Below are 21,821 nucleotides of genomic sequence, written 5' to 3' on the forward strand. Positions count from 1 at the left end.
GCTCAATCACATGTCTGGAGTCAGGTGGGGGCTGGCTGATTTAATCTAGATCTGGCTAGGGCAGTTCATCTCCATAAATCTCTCATTCTCCTCGCAAAGTTACAAGGCAAAGGGTGTGGATACAGGGAGGGGTGAAGAATCAGGGCCATCTTGGCAATCCACCACACCCACGTTATTTCTGGCATAAATTAAAAAAAAAAAAAAAAGAAGAAGTGGGATTCTGACTCATAGCAACCCCTCCTTGGGTTTCCGAGGCAGTATCTCTACAGAAGTAGATTGCCCAGTCTTCCTTCCGAGGAGTGCCTGGTGGGTTTGAACCACCAGCCTTCTGGTTAGCAGTCAAATGCCTTAGACACTATGCCACCAGAGCTCCCAGTAAGTAGCAGAAACTGTCAGGGCCCACTCCTATCTGTCAGTTTTTTATACAGTGGGGCCTTGCATGTGCTATGATACTGGAAGCTTTACTACTAGTATTTCAAATACCAGCAAGCTCACCCATAGTTAACTGGTTTCAGTGGAGCTACCAGACTGATAGTGTAGGAAGAAAGGCCTGGCAATCTACTCCTAAAAATGAGCCAATGAAAACCATATGGATCACAACAGAATGTTGTCCAACTGGACTCAAACATAGCAATGATCACGAAGGTGGTACAAGGCTGGGCAGCATGTCCTTCTGTTACAGACAAGATTAGCTGTGAGTCGGAGCCAACTCAACAGCAACTGACAACATGGCAGGACAGGGCAGAGCAGAGGGAAGGGTATTCACTAGGCTAGAGCTCTGAACTCTGCCACTGACAGGCAGTGTCAGGGGAAGTCATTTAATCTCTCTGAGCATCCATTACGTCATCTGTAAAATGGATACCTGCACTGCCTCCTGGGAGTCATTGCTGCTAGAAACCCCAGGCCCTGGGCTCCTAACATCAAATCTTCCCTACCTCTTTTGTTCCTTAGGAGAAGAAACCTTGTTCTCAGCAGGTCTCAGGCCTCCAACATGTCTTTAGTGTCCAGTTCCTCAAAACTCACTCATGAGATTAGGGCACATGTCTGTGAAGGTTCACAGGCCAGGACACAAGGCAGAGAATAAACATGAAGATCTTCCCAAAGCATCAGGTTTTCTGTGAAGATTGAGTAGGCAGAAAAAAATTTATATTAGAATATACCCATTATATATGGGGTCACCATGAGTCAGGGCTGACTCAAAGGCAGCTAACAGTAACAACAGTGATAGTATGAAGTAAGCTTCAAAACACTCATTAAACTCCCCAGATGAAGAATGAGATGTCAAAGACATTTTGCTTTCATGGTGACTGCTGAATACTAGGACCCAGAGCATCAGTTGCCAGCAGGAATTGAAAACCAGAGCCCATGGGCCAAATCTGGCCCCCCACCTCTTTTTGTAAATAAAGTTTTATTAGAACACAACTGCGTTTGTTCATTTACATATTGTCTATGACTGACTGCTTTTGTGCCACAATGACAGAGTTGAGTAGTTGTCACAGAATCCATAAGACCTGCAAGTCTAAAGCATTTATTATCTGGCCTTTTACAGAAAACATTTGCTAAGTAAGTTCTGATTCCTTGATGGAAAAGTTTGAGGAATCCTGTCCAATTTTGCTCTCTGAGACCTGCAGGTCTAAAGACTTAAGAATGAATATTTATTGTACATTTACCATTTTGAGTACTTTAAGAGAAAAATTGGAGCTCTGGTGGTATAGTGCCTAAGGCATTTGACTGCTTGCCAAAAGGCTGGTGGTCCAAACCCACCAGCCACTCCTCAGAAGGAAGACTGGGCAATCTACTTCTGTAGAGATGTTGTTGTTGTTGTTATGTGCCATCCAGTAGGACCCGACTCATAGCAACCCCTCCTTGGATTTCCGAGGCAATATCACTACAGAAATAAATTGCCCAACCTTCCTTCTGAGGAGTGGCTGATGGGTTTGAACCACCAGCCTTTTGGTTAGCAGTCAAGTGCCTTAGGCACTACACTACCACCTCGGAAACCCAAGGAGGGCTCGCTATGGGTCGGAACTGACTCCAAGGCAGTGAGTTTGGTGTTTTGTTTTGTTTTGTATTTTTGTTTAAGAGAAATATTGTTATTTAACTCCAGGAGATAAATAATGTTATTGTTATCTATAAGTGAAAACACTGAGACACACAGCTGAAAAGTGTCCCAGCCCTCAAACCAAAGCCCACTGCCATCTAGTCAATCACAACCCACAGCAACCTTATAGGACGGAGTAGAACTGCCCCATGAGGTTTCCAAGGCTGTAAATCTTTATGGAAAGTGACTGCCACATCTTTCTCCCACAGAGTGACTGGGGGTTCAAATGGCTGACTTTTTGGTTAGCAGCTGAATTCCTTAACCACTGTACCATCAGAGCACCATTTATCCAAACCAGTTGTTGTTGTTATGTGCAGTCGAGTCGGACCTGACTCATAGCAAACCCTCCTTGGGTTCCGAGACAGTATCACTTTGGAAGTAGATTGCCCCATCTTCCTTCCAAGGAGTGGCTGGTGGGTTTGAACCACCAGCCTTGGTTAGCATCCAAGTGCCTTAGCCACTATGCTACCAGAGAGAGACTCTAAATAGAAGCATCCAGGTCTAAACATAGGTAGCCTGACCCTGGAACCCAAGCTCCTCACCACTGTGCAATATGGCCTCTTGAAGGAGTCATTCTGAATGAATCATAAATAAGCCCCATGAGAATTTCACATCTGCATCTCCCTGCCCCCACTGAAACCTCAAGGATATAACCCAGTTTAGACCTTTGCAGAGTCATTCTGAATGAATCATAAATAAGCCCCATGAGAATTTCACATCTGCATCTCCCTGCCCCCACTGAAACCTCAAGGATATAACCCAGTTTACACCTTTGCAGATCATCTTGTTCAGTTCCCAACATATAAACGGAGAACTGAGTCCCAGAGGCAGTAGTGGGCTCTGACGGCTACTTGCTGTCCCCTCCCAGCCTCCATTCCTCTTTCCAGAACCCAAGGCTGATTATTATTTAGGTGCCACTCCTCCTCCATGCCTTGCACACATGGTCAGAGTGGTGCTTCCCACTCAGGTCCCAGGATGGAACTTGTGCTTCAGGCTTGGCCAATCCACACATTATGTACACTCCCCCACCATAGCAATAGGTTTAGGGATGGGTATGTGACTTGAAGCAGGTCCAATCAGAGAGCTGTGAGATTTTTCTGGCTCTACCAGAAGGCTCTCACTCACTGTCTGCTGGATTTAGAGATGACGGGATATGAAGTTACTGCAACAAAACCGGGGAGAGAGATGAGATAGCAGTCACTTTGCTCCTCAGGAGACATTTGGCAATGTCTGGAGTCATTTTGGGTTGTCATGTTTGGGGGGAGGACAATGGTACTGTTATCTAGTCAGTGGGGGTCATGAGACAGGCAAGAGTCAGGCTAGCCAGGCCAAACAAGCCTGTGACTCAGTATTCTTAGAATAGTCTTATGGAAGACCACTTCATTGCTGCTGGCTACAGAGAACTACTTGTGATTAAAAAACCAGGCTCTTAGGCAAGATAAGAAATTTCAAAAGACCCCACAAACTTGACCATTGTAAAAAACTGACAAACTTCAGAGTTGTCCTTCAAGTACTTAACCAGGTGCAGAGAACATGCAGTAAAATTCCACTTAACCAACAAAGTGACCTTTTACCACAGACAGTCAAGAACAGGAATACCCAGGTTAGATGGAGGAATATCAGCCAAGCGACACAGACCCTCTTCAACAAAGAAAAAAAACAGTTGACAGAGATACAGAAGATAATCTTGGAGCCCTGAGCTTTGAAAGGAAGTATACGGAAGTGGATTAGGCACCAAATAGTGGAAAAACCTGAACAAAAACAGTGAGTACAGAGACGGTCGGAGCTGCGGACTGTCAGCTACTCTGACGGGACCAACAGCCTGAATATTTCCAAGTGGTATTGGGACTGAGAATTGACCTAAAGATCAGCCCTGGTCACCAAATTATATTTCAATAAAATGCATTAAAAAAATAAAGAGAGAGAGAAGGAATACCTTGCCAGGTATCACACATGAGCAACATCATAGAACAAGTCATGACAACATCCCGGCAGCCTTTGTGATGGGGTCCATCTTTGTTCCAACAGCCTTGGCAGTGGAATCCATCTTGGTTATCTCTAGCATGCACACCTGATTTTCATAACCCCATCTTTTTCCCAGAAATCCCTACCTGTTCCTAATTCCTGCCTTTATAAACCCTAGGAAATCCTTCATTTGGTGAGAGACCAGAGGCTAGCATAGGCAAAAGCCTCTCTTCATTTCTCCCTTGGAGCCCCTCCTTTCTCCTCTCTCTTTAATAAACTTTGGTTTGTGAGAACAATTTGCCTCTCCTGTTTCAATGCTTTGTCAGTAGAAGGCAAGAACCCCTGCTCAGAGTCACAGGGACCTTGGTAACAGTCGAGGATAAAGCTAAACATCCTGAAATGCCCAGGATGACCCCACAACAACGAAAGATCCAGCCCAAAATGTCAGTAACTTGGAGATTGAGAAACCCTATGTCAGAGGTCCTGCAGCCATCTTGTCTCCAAGAAAGGGAGAACTTGGAGCTGTCTCAAGTTGCTTAATGGAGCCTGAGGGTGGAGCCACCACAGTGGAAGCCAGAGCAAAAGATGGAGAGAAACTGAGCCCTGGGGACATCGACAGAGCCCTGAATCCAGCTGTGTCTGAAGCCAGTCTGCTTCCATTTTGTGGCCCAAAGAATGAACTTTTGGCTTAAGCAGGTTTCGGTGTAGTTTTCTCACATTCAAATCCTCACAGAGTGGGCACATATTCCTCTTCCTGTTTCACAGATAGGCAACCCCTTGCCCAGGGGCATACATGACTCATCCAAGGTCAGAGAACCTGTGTGACTTGCCCAAGGTCAAACAGCAAGCTCATAGCATGTGCCAAACTGATGTTTGTTCAGTGGCCTCATATAGGAAAAACCTTATTTTTATATCAGAACAAATACAGATATGTCATGGAGCAGAATGCCAAATTCACATTAACTTTTAAGGTAACATAAGGAGCACACTTTCTAAGGCATTTAACTAACCACAAAGTTGGTGGTTCAAACCCACCAGCCACTCCATGGAAGGAAGACAGGGCAATCTACTTCTATAAAAATATACCACCTCAGAAACCCAGTGAGGGTCACTGTGAGTCAGAATCAACTCAATGGCAGCAGGTTTGGTTTTTTGGTTGGTTTTAAGATAACATATGAGACTTCAGAAATAACTTGTTTTGGTAGTGACTGCTACAGACTATAAACAAGAGTCCAAACTATTATAGGAAGTTAGGGGTAGAGTTGGGACTAAAACCCAGGACTTCTGACATCTGGTTCAATGGGATTTACCTGCACCCCAATCTCCCTCACCTTTACATCCTCTCACTTGTACAACAATCCTGCAGTCCAGGCCTGGATTGTTATCTAGGAAACTAAGACCCAGAAGGGAGCTCTGGTAGCATAGTGGCTAAGACACTTGCCTGCTCACCAGAAGGCTGGCGGTTCAAACCCACCAGCCACTCCTTGGAAGGAAGGTTGGGCAATCCTACTTCCGCAGTGATACTGCCTCGGAAACCCAAGGAGGGGTCGCTATGAGTCAGGGCTGACTCGACGGCACATAACAACAACAACAACAAGACCCAGAAAGTCAGTCTCTTGTCCAAGTCACAATGCTCAAAACTAACCTAGGTCTTAAGAGCTTTTCTGGCTGGGGCAAAAGGCAGAGCCTGTGGCCACTGGGCAGGGCTGTCTCACCACTGTTCTCCCACCACAAGCAAAGAGAGTGAAGGTCTAAGGAAGAGGAAACAAGTCCACCAGGAAATGCTCTTTTTACCCACCCTTTTCTCCCTCGATGACTTACTGCCTTTCTAGAAGGTGATTTGAAGTGCCATCTCCAATGACATCAAGATAAAGAAGCTTTAGAATGAGACAAACGTAGCTTGGAATCACTGTTTTGTCACTTAGAAGCTGGGTGGTCTTGGCAAGTCACTTTACCTCTCTGAACTTCAACGTCCTCATCTCAAAAATAGGACCTTCTTGAAGGGTTTTTACAAGGATTAGATGAGCTAAGGGGACAGTGGTGGTTTAGTGGCAGAATTCACGCCTTCCATGAGGGAGAGCTGGGTTCAAATTCCCACCAGTGAACCTCATGTGCACACATCACCCATCAGTGGAGGCTTATGTGTTGCTACAATTCTGAACAGGTTTCAGTAGGGCTAAATGCTAGACTAGGAAGAAAGACCTGGTGATCGATCTACTTTCAAAATCAGCCAGTGAAAACCCTATGGATCACCAGAGTCCAGTTGCCCATTCCATTTTGCATGGGGTCATCTAGAGTCAGCAGCTTATAAGAACAACAAGATTAGATTTTAAAAAACGTGTAAATCCTGGATGCCAATAGTACCCTAGTCCTGACCATGACAAAAAAAGTCTCCAAATATTGCCACATTTTCCCAGGTGGAGAACTACTGGCTTAGAACGTTGTTTGTTCAGCATGCTAATTTAATCTTTTCTCTGAAAACACAACTCCAAAGACCAAAACTAATGTTTTTTTTTCCTCCCTAACACACAGTATAATCTCTGGAAAGTAGATAGAACCCACATTTCAACATCCATTTTTGGCATCTTTTTCAAAGTATTTGCAGGATGCTGAATGGGAGAAAATATTGGGATACAAACCTTTTTTTTTTTTTATTGGGCTTTGAGAAAATCCCCATCTTGCATGTGTTTTATTTATCTCTGGTTGATAAACTCTCTCATAAAAGTAAGGCCTTGCTTGGCCTTGCCATGCTTTCAGGACTGTCAGAGACACAGCATGATCAGGGCCCTACTGCTGTCTGCATTGGTGGCTGGAGGTAAGCCCTGCCACCCAGCAGCACTGCTTTCCCAGTTCCCTAGTGGGTTAAAGATAAGTGGGACTCCTCCCCATCCCAACTGAACTCAATCCTATGATTGTAAGGAAGTTAGAATGGAGTTCCAAAGAAGTGGAGCAAAGGACAGGACTTTGTGGGAGTCCTAAGGATCCCTCCAGAACAAAAACCAAAAAAACAAAAACCCAAACACACTGCCGTGGAGTCAGATCCAACTCATAGCAACCCCTCCTTGGGTTTCTGAGGCAGTATCTCTGTGGAAGTAGATTGCCCAGTCTTCCTTCCAAGGAGTGGCTGGTGGGTTTGAACCACCAGCCTTCTGGTTAGCAGTCAAATGCGTTAGGCACTACGCCACCAGAGCTCCCTCTTCCAGAACAAGGACTTTGTATTTGGGGTTTGGAATGCAAAAAGCATAGGTTATGTGATTTCCCTGGACTCACAATGCTTTCTTTTTTTCATAGCTCTCAGCTGTGGGCTTCCCACTTATATGCCCCAACTGCCCAAGGTGGTTGGAGGTGAAGATGCATTGCCCAACAGCTGGCCCTGGCAGGTGAGTCCACTTTTCCCTCCCTGCCTGCACCTATCTCAAACCTCCCCTTTGCCTGTCAATCATGGGGTGTATTACACTGGAAAAGATGAAGTTTGGTGGGGACTTAGAGGGCAGGGTGGGAAACTCCATCAATAAAATATATTTCTACGGCCTTGACCAACCTTGGGGGCTGGGAGAAAGGTGCCTTCTCCAACTTAAATATAGAGCTACCCCACCTAATAGCCATACACACATATTCACAAATATATTCTTATATTCTGTATTCAATCAGATGCTTGCTTACAAATATACTGATATCTTATGACCACTCATCACCACTATGCAAATATTCTTTGCTTTAAGGAGCCAATCAGTGCTATTTATGCAAATTAATACTTAACTACAGGCAAACAATGTTACCAGTGAATATAAATGGTTATTCATCTTAGTAAAATCATAATGATATCAAGACTTTAAGGTTCTGGGTGGAGCAAAGGCACAAATTATTAGGACTTATTAGGAGTAGGACTCTCAAAGGAAATGTGTGAGGTTTACTTTGGCATGAGTAAATATAGCAAAATCTCTCTTATCTGACGTGATTGAACTGAGTAATTGAAAAGTTGGTTATAGAGAAATTATTAAAAATCATACATAGAGATTTAATTTTTTTATTTTCATTTAGAACCCATAAATACATCTTCATTCACTAATCTTTTAAGTTCTTAACTTTCTTATAAGACCACCTCCATAATAGAATATCTACAATTCCATTTCTTCAAAGTAGAGCCATACTTTGAGACACTCATGAAGCAATCTGAGTAATAAACCCTTCCAGGTTTCTATGACATTTGTTCCCAATCTTTCCATTTTCTCATATTCTCCTAATTCAGCAGTCATTTTTGAAGCCCCATTGGTCCATTTTTTCCCAAGCATTTAACTTCATTTCCATATAAATTACAATTGTCTTTTTGAACTCATATTTCACTGGTTACATGTTTAATCGAATGATATATAATTCCAACACTATCACAACTGGTATAAACAGGTTTGGGGACAAATCCAACTGAATCTGGGTGAGTTTATAACGTAAATGGTGGAGCATCTAACAGCCTGCCAGCTGTGAGTATGTATGTACACATGTGTGTGCTTGTGTACATGAGTCTACACATACATGTAGACAGGCAGTCAGAGAAGGCATCAGGTGGATGGTAAACTTGGAGCAGAGACCTGTAGGAAGTGAAGGAGAGTGCGATGCTGATACCTGGGAGAAGACTATCCCAGGCAAGCGCATGAGGCAGAGTGAGCTTGTGTTCATGTGTGCAGAACCACATGGAGGCTGGTGTGGCCAGAATAGGTGGGAGTGGGAGCCAATGAGATCCAAGAGGTCATCTCAAAAACCAAACTCACTGCCGTCGAGTGGATTCCGACTCATAATAGTGACCCCTCCTTGGGTTTCAGAGGCAGTATCTCTACGGAAGTAGATTGCCCAATCTTCCTTCTGAAGAGTGGCTGGTGGGTTTGAACTGCCGGCCTTCTGGTTAGCAGTCAAATGTCATAGGCACTATGCCACCAGAGCTCCAAGAGGTTGTCTAGGACCTTGTAGACCATCATACTTTTGCAGATTTTCACTGTGTGAGATGGGGAGCCACTGGAGGGTCTGAGGGGAGATGAAACATAATCAGATTTATATTTAAAAAGAGTCATTCTGGCTGCTGCAATGGGAAATAGGGGATGGGGTCAGGGCCAGGGTGAAAGTAAGAGCAGATAGGAGACCAAAGTAAAAATCCCTGTGAGAGACGAAGATGGCTGAGACTAGCAGTTGAAGGACGAAGAAAAGATAGAACTTGCCACAATTGTGAAATCAGAGCTGACAGGATTTGCTCATGGGTTTGGATGAAGGATAGGAGAGATTGAGGGTGAAGGGTGATACCAAGTCTTTCTGCCTGAGTAGCTGTTAAGTGAGGTTGCCATTTACCGAGATAGGGAGCAGCAGGATTTGTGAAGAAATCAAGAGTTTGGTTTTAGACATTAAATTTGAGGTCTATGTCCTAGAGAAATATCTCCAAGAAGGGGAAAATCCCAACAAACAGAATTGCAAAAAGTTTAGAACAGAATTATTTGTTTTATATTTAAAATTTTTATATTTTGCTTATCATGGATATTTTGCATTAATTTTTATATTTATCAAATACTGCACAGAAATGTTACTGATCTCAATCACTAAAGGACAAATATATAACCTCACTTGCATAAAAAGACAAAAACAGACAAATGTATAAAGACCAAAGTTTGTTAGTGGTTTCCAGGGGTGGAGGAAGTGGAGAAAGGGATGTTACTGCTTCTGCAGCACTGAGTTTTGGTTTCCTGTGATGAAAAGCTGCATTAATTAAGAGCAATTAATATAATTGAGGTCAATAAGTTGTACACCTATAAAAAGATGAATTGGCAAATGTTATGTCATAGATATATTTACAACAACAACAGAATAGCAGCTGCTAAGGCTGCTTATGTACAACCAAATACCTCATGTGACTTGGTTTCTTCGTTGGGAGATTTAGAGACATGATTTCATGGGACATCCCAGCTAATTGGCCTAATACTGTGCTTAGTGCTTCTGTTCTACCTCTTAGTTTATGGGGTAGTGCCTGGGGTCTTAAAAGCTTGCAAGTGGCCATCTAAGGTACTATTCCAAGGTTACTATTCACCTGGAACAACAGAGGAAGGAAAGTCAGAAATAGGAGGAGGAAATGGAGTATGTGACTAATTGTCTCCATGAACAGCTGTCTCCTATGCTAAGAGACCAGAAGAACTAGATGACGCACAGCTACCATAACTGAACATTTAATCAAAGATTCTGTTGATGAATGCTGACCAAAAAAGGAAAAATGTAGAACAGAATTACAAATTCTCATGGAATCCAGACTTTCTGGAACCAATGTGACTGGATAAACCCTTGAAACTGTTACCCCGTGATAATCTTTAAACCTTAAATCAAAAATATCCCCCTGAAGACTTCTTCAAACCAAACAGTAGTTTAGCTTAATCAGTAAAGAATGTCTGCCTGGAGCAATGCAGCGATTCCTTGGAAGGCTGGAGTTGGAGAAGCCATTTGGCCCAGCGATCACATTACTAGGTGTGTATCCTGGAGAGGTGAGAGCCAGGATAGGAACAGATATATGCACGCTCATGTTCATTGCAGCGCTGTTTACAGTAACGGAAGGATAGGGGTGGCCTACGTGCCCATTGGCAGAAGTGTAGGTGGCCAGGCTGTAGTGCATACACATAATGGAACGCTATGCAGCACTAGGGAATAATGTAGAGTCTGCAAGACACTGCATGTTATGGATGAACTTGGAGGACATTATGCTGAGTGGAATGGGTCAATCACAGAAGGACAAATATAGTATTAGTTCATTGTTGTAGAGGGTCAAGGAAAAGTTTATATATGGAGGAAAACTTTCTTTGTTGGTTGCCACGGGTGGGAGGGGAGGGGAGTGAACACTGCAAAAAAAAAAAAAAAATGCACTTTAGTTTTGTATATTTCACTGTGCATAAAGCGTATTTCAATGAAATGCATTTTAAAAAAAAAAGAATGTCTGCCTTGAACATTCTTCTAAGAAACATGGGATCAAATTGACAACTAGATTAGATAGGAACCTCGGGGAGCAGTGAGTTAGGTTTAGGTCAACATGGTAGGAACAGTTCAAAAACGGAGGGTGAGAATGGTTGCACAATTTAAGGAATGCAATCAATGTCACTGATTGTACATGTAGAAATTGTTGAATGGGTGCATGATCTGCTGTGTATGTTCTTAATAACAACAAAAACTAAAATAAATGAAGATTTTTAATGTGAGAAAAAAAATGTTTTGGATTTTAATTCCTGAGTTTCAAACCTTAGATGAATGCTCACTCACCTCACCCTAGTCCCAGCCCTGCTCTCAGGGATGTTGAAGAGAGGAGACAGGGGCCCAACTGCCAGAACCTGCATTTTTCCCCAGGTCTCCCTGCAGTACAGTTCCAGTGGCCAGTGGCGCCACACCTGTGGAGGATCCCTGGTGACCAACAACTGGGTCCTGACTGCTGCTCACTGCATCAGGTAACTGCCATTCCCCCAACCTACTCCCCCCACCAGCCAGCATGCCTCTGAGAGTTGGAGCCCAAGTGGCCTGACCACACTGTATAAAGAAAGCCTTGCAAGCCTTGCCTGGTCAAACCAACATCAGTCAATCTATAGTTCAGTCTTTGTTCAACTGATAGGTCAATTCATGACAGAGGTTGAAAGTCCTGGGGTAGACATTGAAGGGGATGGGAGGAGGGGAAGACCCAGTTCCTGCCCTCAGGAACTGGATTTGGTCCCTGAATCTGGAATCAGGTTTCCTTGAGCAACTTAACCCTTTCGTTACTGAATTATTTTTGTTTGAAAGATTTTGTAGATATAATGTTTTTGCCAGTGGAATCATTGAGTGTTTGTAAATTTTTGTTAGGTATGCTGTATTTTGATAAATATTATGTGGGACACATATGTTCCAGTAGCCTCTGGTAGTAGGATATGTAGAGTGAGTCATGGAAAAAATATTCACTTGAATATTACCTAATCCCAAATACAACACCTTCCCAGTAACACAGGAAACAGTCGATATACTTATAAGCCTTATTTTGTTGTACAGAAGCCCAAAGAGACAAAAGTTTTACACAGTCAATCCTCTAGGATGCACCACCTCATGCGATAATCTCTCAACACAGCAATATGTCCCCCAAAAAATTCCCTCTGCTTTATGCAATTACAAAAATCCCCACCCTGACAGCAAGAGGCACTATGTTGTTGGTGGTGTTACTTGCCCTTGAGTCGGACCTGACTCATAGCGACCCCTCCTTGGGTTTCCGAGGCAGTATCACTATAGAAATAGATTGCCCAACCTTCTTTCTGAGGAGTGGCTGGTGGTTTTGAACTGCCAGCCTTCTGGTTATGCTACCAGAGCTCCTAAGTAATCCTAATATATTATATATATATAATAGAGGGAACCCTGGTAGTGCAGTGACTAAAGTGCTCAGCTACTAACCAAAAGGTCAGCAGTTCGAATCCACAGGAGAAACTGTGACAATCTGCTTCTGTAAAGATTTACAGCCTTGGAAACTATGGGGCAGTTCTACTCTGTCCTATCAGGCCACTATGAGTGGGAATTGACTTAATGGCAGTGCATTATATATAATAGTTCCCAGTAGTAGCTCATGAGGAGTCCCCAGTGGCACAAACAATCAAAACACTGAACTGCTAACCAGAAGGCTGCGGTTCAAAACCACCTAGAGGCACCTTGGAGGTAAAGTCTAGCGATTTGTTTCCAAAGGGTCACAGCCTTGCAAACCCCATGGAGCACTTCTATTACACACACGTGGGGTTGCCATGAGTTGGAATAGACTTGACGGCACCTAACAACAGTAGCTCATGTAGCAATTGCTTACTTGAGCCCATCCCTAGGAGCTCTGGTGGCATAGTGCTTAAGGCATTTGACTGCTAACCAGAAGGCTGGCGGTTCAAACCCACCAGCCGCTCCTCGGAAGGAAAGTTGGGCAATCTACCTCCGTAGTAAGACTGCCTCAGAAACCCAAGGAGGGTTCGCTATGGGTTGGGTCCCACTTGACGGCAATGGAGCCCATCCCTACCATCATGCAAAAGAACCCACTAATGCCAGGCCACTAGGATGGGGTGTCACTGCCCAAAAGGGCCAGAGAAAGGAAAGGACAGCAGCTGGAGCTGACCCTTTCTGCTCGATCCTCTTTCCCCAGCTCCTCTAGGACCTACCGTGTGGTGCTGGGACGGCATAGCCTGTCCACAGAAGAGCCTGGCTCCCTGGCCGTCTTAGTCTCCAAACTTGTGGTGCACAAGGACTGGAACTCCAGCCAGCTCTCCAAAGGGTACCTTCTGCCAAGCATCTTGGCATGCTTAGGTGGTAGTGTGGCAAGGGCAGGGGTGGGAGGACCCCCAGGAGGCAGTAGGCTCAGCCCCACCCCCACCTTTGCTCTTTCTGTAGGGAGATGAAAGGCGCCTACAACTGCCTCGGGTGGGAGTGTGACCCGGGGAGGCAGAAGCAAAGACCACCAGGGTGGCCTGGGCCTCCCACCAGTTAGCTACATGTCCACCCGGGACACTCACTGACCATTTATCTACCACATATGCCAAGCCCTGGGGACATTGGGTGCCACAGGCCATGACTGTCACTAGAGTAAGACACAGTCTCTCCTGCCTTCCCCGTCTCTGTGCCTACCCATCAAACAAGGCCTTTCATTTTCAAAGACTTCCTGATACCATGTCAGAGCCTGGAATAACACACACAGGAAGATGGCATGGTTCCAGAGCTCTCTGAAGCCCCGTTGTAGTTATCACCCAGCCTACAAGGAAATGGCAACAGCCTTCCCACCTCTCCTCTTAGATCCTTGTATACCCTCCAGTCCCTACCCTCTAAGCATCTATGGAGCCCCATACATACCTGGCAGATGCCATATCCCATTCTGGGCACTGGACTCTGGGACCTGGACACACAGAGACACATAGGTCACCATGCCTGCTCTCAAAGAGCTCATGGACATAAAAATGGCAGTGAGGCAGTGTGGAGCAGTGGTTAGAAGTTGAGCTTTTGGTGTATGGTTGCCCAGATCTGAAAAATCACTGTGTGACCTTGGGGAGTTACTTAACCTCTCTGTTCCTCAGGTTCCTCTTCTATAAAATGAGGATAATAGCTGTGCCTACCTCTAGGGCTGTTGTGAGGATGAAATGAGATAACACATGGAAAACATTTTAAAAGGGGCCTGGCTTGTAATAGAAGCCATATGTATGAGCTATCATCATCACCACCATCATTACTATTAGTGCAATACAAAGTTGTAAGTGCTGGGATATATGTCGGAACAAAAAAACAGAGTAGCCTGAGGGAGTTGTTCTCAAGAGTGGGAAAGGGCAGACTGATTTTGCCAGGATTCTCTCGAGGTTCAGACCCAGTTGAGATGTATGCTGCATTGAAGTTAACAGCTCACATGTCTGACTCCTCTTCTGGATGGAATTTTGCAGGAACTAGGGCTGTGCCTGGGAGCTCTGGTAGCATAGTGGCTAAGGCACTTGACTGCTAACCAGAAGGATGGCGGTTCAAACCCACCAGCCACTCCTCGGAAGGAAGGTTGGGCAATCCTACTTCCGTAGTGATACTGCCTCGGAAACCCAAGGAGGGGTCGCTATGAATCGGGGCTGACTCGACGGCAAATAACAACAACAACAACAGGGCTGTGCCTGATTCACCCCTGAATCTTTAGCCCCTAACCCCTGGTGTGGGCACATAGTAGGGATCAGGGAATGTTTGCTGAACATCAAGTTTCTTTCATGACCACTAACCCTGAGGTCCAGGTGGCATTAAAGAAAATTCAAGAGCCTTAGGTTCATTCACACCTTCATTCAACAAATACTGTTGAGCATCTACTGGTGCCAGGCTCAGTTCTAGGCACAAGGGAAGTAACAGTGAATGAGGCACATAAAGCCCCTACCCCGTGAGGTTTAGGTTAACTCCCAAATTTGAGCAGCTCCTTGCAGCTCAGAGAAACCCGCCTTGCTAACTCTACTAGCATAGATACTCCAGTGGTGTCTGTACCTAGCAACTCTTCCTTTAGGACAGGCTGAAATGCTCTGGTGGTGTAATGCCTAAGGCATTTGACTGCTAACCAAAAGGTTGGCAGTTCAAATCCACCAGCCACTCCTCGAAAAGAACCCAAGGAGGGGTCACTATGAGTCGGATATGACTCAACAGTAGTGAGTTTGTTTTTGTTTTTGTTTTTTTAATGTTGGAGATGCCCAGCATTCTAGAAGCTCTACAATCCCAGCTAGCTCTCTGCCAACCATAGCAGTTAGCTATCACAATCATACACATACTTAGTGTGTGAGTCCCTTGTGCCCGGCACTGTGCTAAATGTTTCCTGTATATTATCTTACTTACTCCTCACCCCAGCCTCAGGAGGGAGGTATTGTTTTTAATCCCATTTTACAGATGAGGCAGCCAAGACTTAGGGTTGTTAAGGCTCTTGCCCAAAGTCACAGAGCTGGAGAGGAGCATTAAATGGGGTGTGGCACACTTAGCAGAGAGCCTGGTCATAGTAGGCCTTCAACATGTACCATCATTGGCACCATCACTGTCATTGCTGTCGTCTCTTCACTGGAGGTGGACCTTATCTTCCTTTTTCTCTACTTCTCCATCACTTGCTAGAGCCCAAAGCTACCCATCACCCCCCCCCCCCCGCCCCAGTCCAAAAGAGCGGGTCTGCAGCTCCAGAAGGGCCTCTAGGAAAAAGCAACTCAGTCATCACTCCAAATTTGCATAATTCAGCCATGCATATGGCCTTCTGCAGCCCAAGATGCTATTCTTGGAGGGCTGCCAAAAGCTCCCTCTGCCAAATCTTCCAAAAGATTCCCCAGCCCAGCCCAACAGAGAGCAGGAGGGTGCCATGAGACTATAACACTCGGCATCCTTTCATTTAGCCAGCAAACAAGCATGAGGCCCTGCTGTTGTCCTGTGCTGAGGGTGGCCACAGAGGGGTCCAGGAGTCATGAGTTGGTCCCTGCCCTCAAAGAGCTTATCAGCAGATGAGACACATGTGCAATACACAGGAGAGCCATGAAACAACATGGGGCATGTTGGAGGATTTGGGTGGGCAGAGAGCTGGAGAGGGGGTCTTTAAAATCAAGAGTACTGTCAAGACAAGGGACCTGCCATGGAATGGGCAGGTGTGTGCTGGAGCAGTGACTATCAGTGCAGCTAGAGAGGAGGACTGCTGTAGAGAAATGATGGGAGAGATGGCAAGGACAGTGCGTTAGAACTGTCAGCCTCAAACACCTGAAATACCTGCCCATCAATGGGTATCAGTGTTCCTGTTATCTGTGGCTACAGAACAAATTACCCCAAAACGTAATGTCTTAAAACAGCAATAGCTGTTTATTATAATTATCTCCCACTGTCCCGACCAGGAGCTCTGGGAGCATAGTGCCTCAGGCATTTGACTGCTAACCAGAAGCCTGGTGGTTCAAACCCACCAGCCACTCCTCAGAAGGAAGATTGGGCAATCTACTTATGTAATGATACCACCTTGGAAACCCAAGGAGGGGTCGCTATGAGTCAGCTCTGACTCAACAGCAGTTCATTTACTGTCCTGATTGGACTCAGCCAGTTAGTTCTCTCTCACTCAGGGTCTCTGCAGTGAGAGGTTGCAGCCAAATGGTGGCTGGGGTTGGAACATCTCAAAGACTCTGCATGCATATATCTGGGAGCTGATGCTGACAGTCAGCTAGTACTATTGTCCAGGACATCCGTATATGGCCTCTCTGTATGGCCCAAGCTTCTTCACAACATGGAGGCTGAGTTCCAAGAGCCAGAGTCCCATGATGGCCAGGCAGATGCTGCATCTCCTCTTCCCACCTAGTTTCAGAAGCCATGTAATGTCATTTCTGCCATAATGACAAGCACCACCCCTCCACCTCACCCCACAGATTCAAGGAGTGGGCACACCAATTCCACCTTGGAACTGATAATCTGCCACAACTACTGAAAGTTTTCTGAGCAGGACAGTGACACACAGGGATGAATCTGGTAGCACATGCAAGGTAGAAGGGAAAGAAGAAAGACTAAAGGCAAAAAGACCTTTTGATCTGAGAATCTCCCACCATTTTCTCAACTAACACAGGAAGTATACGGCAGAAAAGACATCACTGAACAAGCATGGATTTTTTTTTTTTTTCCCCTTGCTGAGCCTGGACAAAGCTTCAGAATTCTTGTCAACCCAGCACTCCAGGCAGCCACTGATTCATCAGAGTGGACATTACAAGACAAAATCTACTAGGCAGCCCTGTTCTAAACCTTCTCTTAAAGGGCTTAGAGGAATTAATGACTCCAAGCTCCACCAGGGACAATATGTAATCCTGTGGAAACCACAGCTCCTTCCCAATGCCTCTTAGTCCTGAGGGAACGGAGATTCACAGTCAAGCTGGCTGAGGGAGGTTCAGTTTCTAGCTGGTGCTAGAATCAGAAAGAAAATTAGGACAAGAAAAGTCAACATTCTCCTTATTCTCTGCCTCTTTCCTGACACAGGAATGACATTGCTCTGCTCAAACTAGCCAACCCTGTCACCCTGAGTGACAAGGTCCAGCTGGCCTGCCTCCCACCTGCTGGCAGCATCCTGCCCAACAACTACCCCTGCTACGTCACAGGCTGGGGAAGGCTGCAGAGTAAGTGGGAGCTGAGACTTGGGAGGGGAGGGAGATGATGTCAACAGTCTATACTCAGAGGTTCCTACAGCAACAGGTTTGGTTGGTACCTTCACCAAACCAGAATATTTTTCCCATTGAGGGGACTCCAAATATCAGGAAGCTCACTGTCATTTTTATGATATAGTTATGACATCTCATGGATCTACTAAGCAAAAAGGGGACTCTGTTACCTTTATCATAAGGATTTTTTACTTTTATTATAAGGGTCTCAACCAGGGACGGACTACCCAATAAGCAAGGTACACACAGGCTTAATAGTGTTTACTTACAATCTCTAATGCACTATTTCACCTGGTTTTCATCACCTTTTTACACAATTAAGCCCATGCATACCTTAATGTAAGCCAGTGTATACCACGCTTACTGGTTATTCACCTCTGTTCTCAAACCAAGAGATGAAGTAGGGTTCAGGAATAGCTTTGAGTCAGGGACTGTAAGGCTGTAAGAAGCCTAGGAAACCTTTTCTCAGTATCTCTTTTCTTGGAGAATCTACTTCATTCTTCTCCATGAGGAAGAAAATTGCATCCACTGCCAACAGCTTGACATCTTCTCTGGCTGGGGCTGTTTTGTCCCAATCCCAAATTCCCAAATTCCCAGAGAAAGGAATCATTGAATTTCTGAGGCAATATCACTACAAAAGTAGATTGTCCAACCTTCCTTCCGAGGAGTGGCTAGTGGGTTTGAACCGCCAGCCCTCTGGTTAGCAGTCAAGTGCTTTAGCCACTACGCTACCAGAGCTCCTATAGGTAAGCATGGCCCCTTCCACTTTAACTCTATGGATGGAGGGAAGTAAAAGGGGCCAAAAAGAGAGGTGCTAAGCAGAAAGCATAGTGGGTGTCCACTATTTCCTTTTTCCTCAACAGACCATTTGCCCCTGTAACACCTTGTCTCTGGTCTCTTGCAGCCAATGGGGCTCTTCCTGACATCCTGCAGCAGGGCCGTTTGCTGGTTGTGGACTATGCTACATGTTCCAGCCCTGGCTGGTGGGGCAGCACCGTGAAGACCAACATGGTCTGTGCTGGTGGCGATGGTGTGATCTCCAGCTGCAACGTGAGTACAGAAAGTCAGGTGCCCATCCTGCACAATGAAATGAGGCTGGGGGTGGAGAGAGTGTCTGAGGGTCATAGCTGCCATCCTTCCTACTCCTGGCAGAAGCACCCAGAAACAGTTCTAGACATTTGTGGAACTGGCCTTTGTCATCGTAGTCTCCAAGGAAAATGTTTTGACGTTCTACTTGTAGTGTCTACAACCCTCACTGGCAAGAAGTCCTTCCTTGAGTCTCATCAAGGTGTTTCATTATAGTCATCTCTCTTCTTTCCTCTACATAGGAAGTGAGCCAAGAGACAGTATTCTCTGGGTCACCAGTTGCCATTGAGTCAATTCCTGCTGATGGTGACCCCATGTGTGTCAGAGTAGAACTGATTTTTCAGAAGTAGATCACCAGAACTTTCTTCTGAATTGTCTATGCATGGACTTGCTTAGCAGCAAAGTGTATTAACTCTTTGCACTACCCAACAACTTCATTCTCTGGGTTAGGGCCTTTCTAAGTAGAATTCCACTTTATCTTTTGAGTTAATCCCATTAATGTCCCAATGTGTCCCCTCCAGTTAGCACAGAAGTTGTCCTGGAGATTGCATCAACCAGAAGGAATTGCTGTATGGTAGACTGGGCAGCAGAGTGGATAGAGCAGGAAGGCACTCAGCTGCTAAAAGTGGGTGACTTCTACATGCCCTCCAGATCACACTTGCCGTGTACTCTCTGCCCTTACAGACCAGCTTCAGGAAAACCCACATATCAACACAGACAGTATTGGTCTTCACAGTGCTCTCCCACCAGCCAGAGCAGGAAATATCCGATGATGGTTAAGAGCAGGGGGTCTTAACTCTTGGACTAGGACTTACTCTGGACTAGGACTCAGCTCCTTCACTTCCTGCTTATACAACCTCAGACAAGTCATCCTCTGGGAGCTTCCATTTTTCCTCATCAGTGAAATGGGGAATACTAACCGTACTTACCTCATAGGTTTTTATGATGATTAAATGAGATAAGGCAAATAAAGTGCTTGGCTCAGTTCCAGGCACACAGAATGGTTTAATAAATGTTAGCTCTTGGTATCATTTCATTGCAATAATTGACTTTGTCTTCTAGAGCTGCTCTTTGAGATCTTCTGTTCAGCTTTTTTATCTTGCCATTTCTTCCATTTGCTTTAGCTACTCTGCACTCAAGGGCAAGTTTCAGAGTCTCTTCTGACATCCATGTTGGTCTTTTCTTCCTTTCCTGTCTTTTTAATGACCTTTTGCTTTCTTCATGTATGATGTTCTTGATGTCATCCACAATTCCTCTGGTTTTTGGTCATTGGTATTCAACGCATCAAATCTATTGTTTAGATGGTTTCTAAATTCAGGTGGGATATAATCAAGGCCATATTTTGGCTCTCGTGGATTTCTTTTAATTGACTTCAGTTTCAACTTGAACTTGCATATGAGCAGTTGATGGTCTGTTCCACAGTCAGCTCCTGGCCTTGTTTTTGCTGAAGATATTGAGCTTCTCCATCATCTCTTTCCACAGATGTAGTCAATCTACTTCCCATGTATTCCATCTGGTGAAGTCCACATATATAGCCATCATTTATGTTGTTGGAAAAAGGTATTTTCAATGAATAAGTTGTCAGTCTTGCAAAGTTCTATCATGCAATTTCCAGCATCATTTCTTTCACCATGGCCATATTTTCCAACTACCGCTGATTCTTCTTTGTTTCCAACTTTTGCATTCCAATCACTAGTAATAATCAACACATCTTGATTGCATGTTCTGTCAATTTCAGACTGCAGAAGTTGGTACAAATCTTCAATTTCCTTGTCTTTGGCTTGGGTAGTTAGTGCATAAATTTGAATAATAGCAGTACTAACTGGTCTTCCTTGTAGGCATATTATCCTATCACTGACAGCATTGTACTTCAGGATATATCTTGAAACATTCTTCGTAACAATGAATGCCATGCCGTTCCTCTTCAATTTGTCATTCCCAGCATAGCACATCATATGGTTGTCTAATTTGAAATGGCCACAGCCCCCTACGCAGGGGTCAGTTCCAACTCATAGCCATCCTGCATACAACAGAATGAAACATTGCTCCGTACACCCTATCCTCACAATCCTTGCCATGCTTGAGCCCATTGTCGCAGCCACTGTGTCAATCTATCTCTTTGAGGATCTTTCCCTTTTTTGCTGACCCTCCACTTTACCCAGCATGATATTCTTCTGCAGGGATTGATCCCTTCTGACAACATGATCAAAGTACGAGAGACAAAACCTGGCCATTCTCACTTCAGTACAGCATTCTGGTTGTACTTCCTCCAAGACAGATTAGTTCATTCTTCTAGCAGCCCATGGTATGTTCAATATTCTTTGCGAACACCACAACTCAAATGCATTCATTCTTCTGCAGTCTTCTCTATTCATGCATTTGAGGCTAATGAAAATACCATGGCTTGGGTCAGACGCACACAGTAGAGCAATATAAATGTGTTGAGAACAAGCAAAGCACTGGATTCTAATGGGTGGCTCCCTCCTCTCCCACCACCTCACCCAGGCCCCCACGTCCCTCCTAATAGAACTCTTACCTTCCTCAGGGGGACTCCGGGGGACCACTGAACTGCCAAGCAGCTAATGGCCAGTGGGAAGTACATGGTGTGGTCAGCTTCGGGTCCTCCCTTGGCTGCAACTACTACCACAAGCCCTCTGTCTTCACACGTGTCTCTAATTATATCGACTGGATCAATTTGGTAAGAACTGGCAAGCCCTGGGCTCCGTGGGGTCTGCCCTGCTCGTCTGACCCCATGAAGGCAAAAGTCTGCTTGGGTCTAAGAACCTCCTTCTTCCTCCCGACTGCTAGGCAGGGGTCTCCTTGAGGAGGCTGCAGATCTGGGCAAGTCCTGCTAGGTCCCTGTTGTTGTTGTCATGTGCCGTCGAGTCAGACCCAACTCATAGCGACTCCTCTTTGGGTTTCTGAGGCAGTATCACTACGGAAGTAGATTGCCCCATCTTCCTTCCGAGGAGTGGCTGGTGGGTTTGAACCACCAGCCTTCTGATTAGCAG

The 21,821-nt window shown here is 45.1% G+C and overlaps 1 protein-coding gene across 1 annotated transcript in view; it reads left to right on the forward strand.

Moving 5' to 3' along the window:
• The first annotated feature begins 6,841 nt into the window (after positions 1–6,841).
• Positions 6,842–21,821, forward strand: part of LOC103205473 (chymotrypsin like elastase 2A) — an 18,692-nt gene continuing 3,712 nt past the window's right edge. The window contains exons 1-7 of the mRNA XM_007950786.1: positions 6,842–6,881; positions 7,358–7,446; positions 11,426–11,523; positions 13,212–13,340; positions 17,546–17,682; positions 18,629–18,774; positions 21,356–21,508. Of these exons, the coding sequence (XP_007948977.1) occupies positions 6,842–6,881; positions 7,358–7,446; positions 11,426–11,523; positions 13,212–13,340; positions 17,546–17,682; positions 18,629–18,774; positions 21,356–21,508 (792 nt within the window). The remainder of the gene's footprint in view (positions 6,882–7,357; positions 7,447–11,425; positions 11,524–13,211; positions 13,341–17,545; positions 17,683–18,628; positions 18,775–21,355; positions 21,509–21,821) is intronic.

The sequence above is a fragment of the Orycteropus afer genome, unplaced genomic scaffold (genome assembly GCF_000298275.1).
Source record: "Orycteropus afer afer isolate SDZICR_OR568_19922 unplaced genomic scaffold, OryAfe1.0 scaffold00288, whole genome shotgun sequence".
NCBI lineage: Eukaryota > Metazoa > Chordata > Mammalia > Tubulidentata > Orycteropodidae > Orycteropus > Orycteropus afer.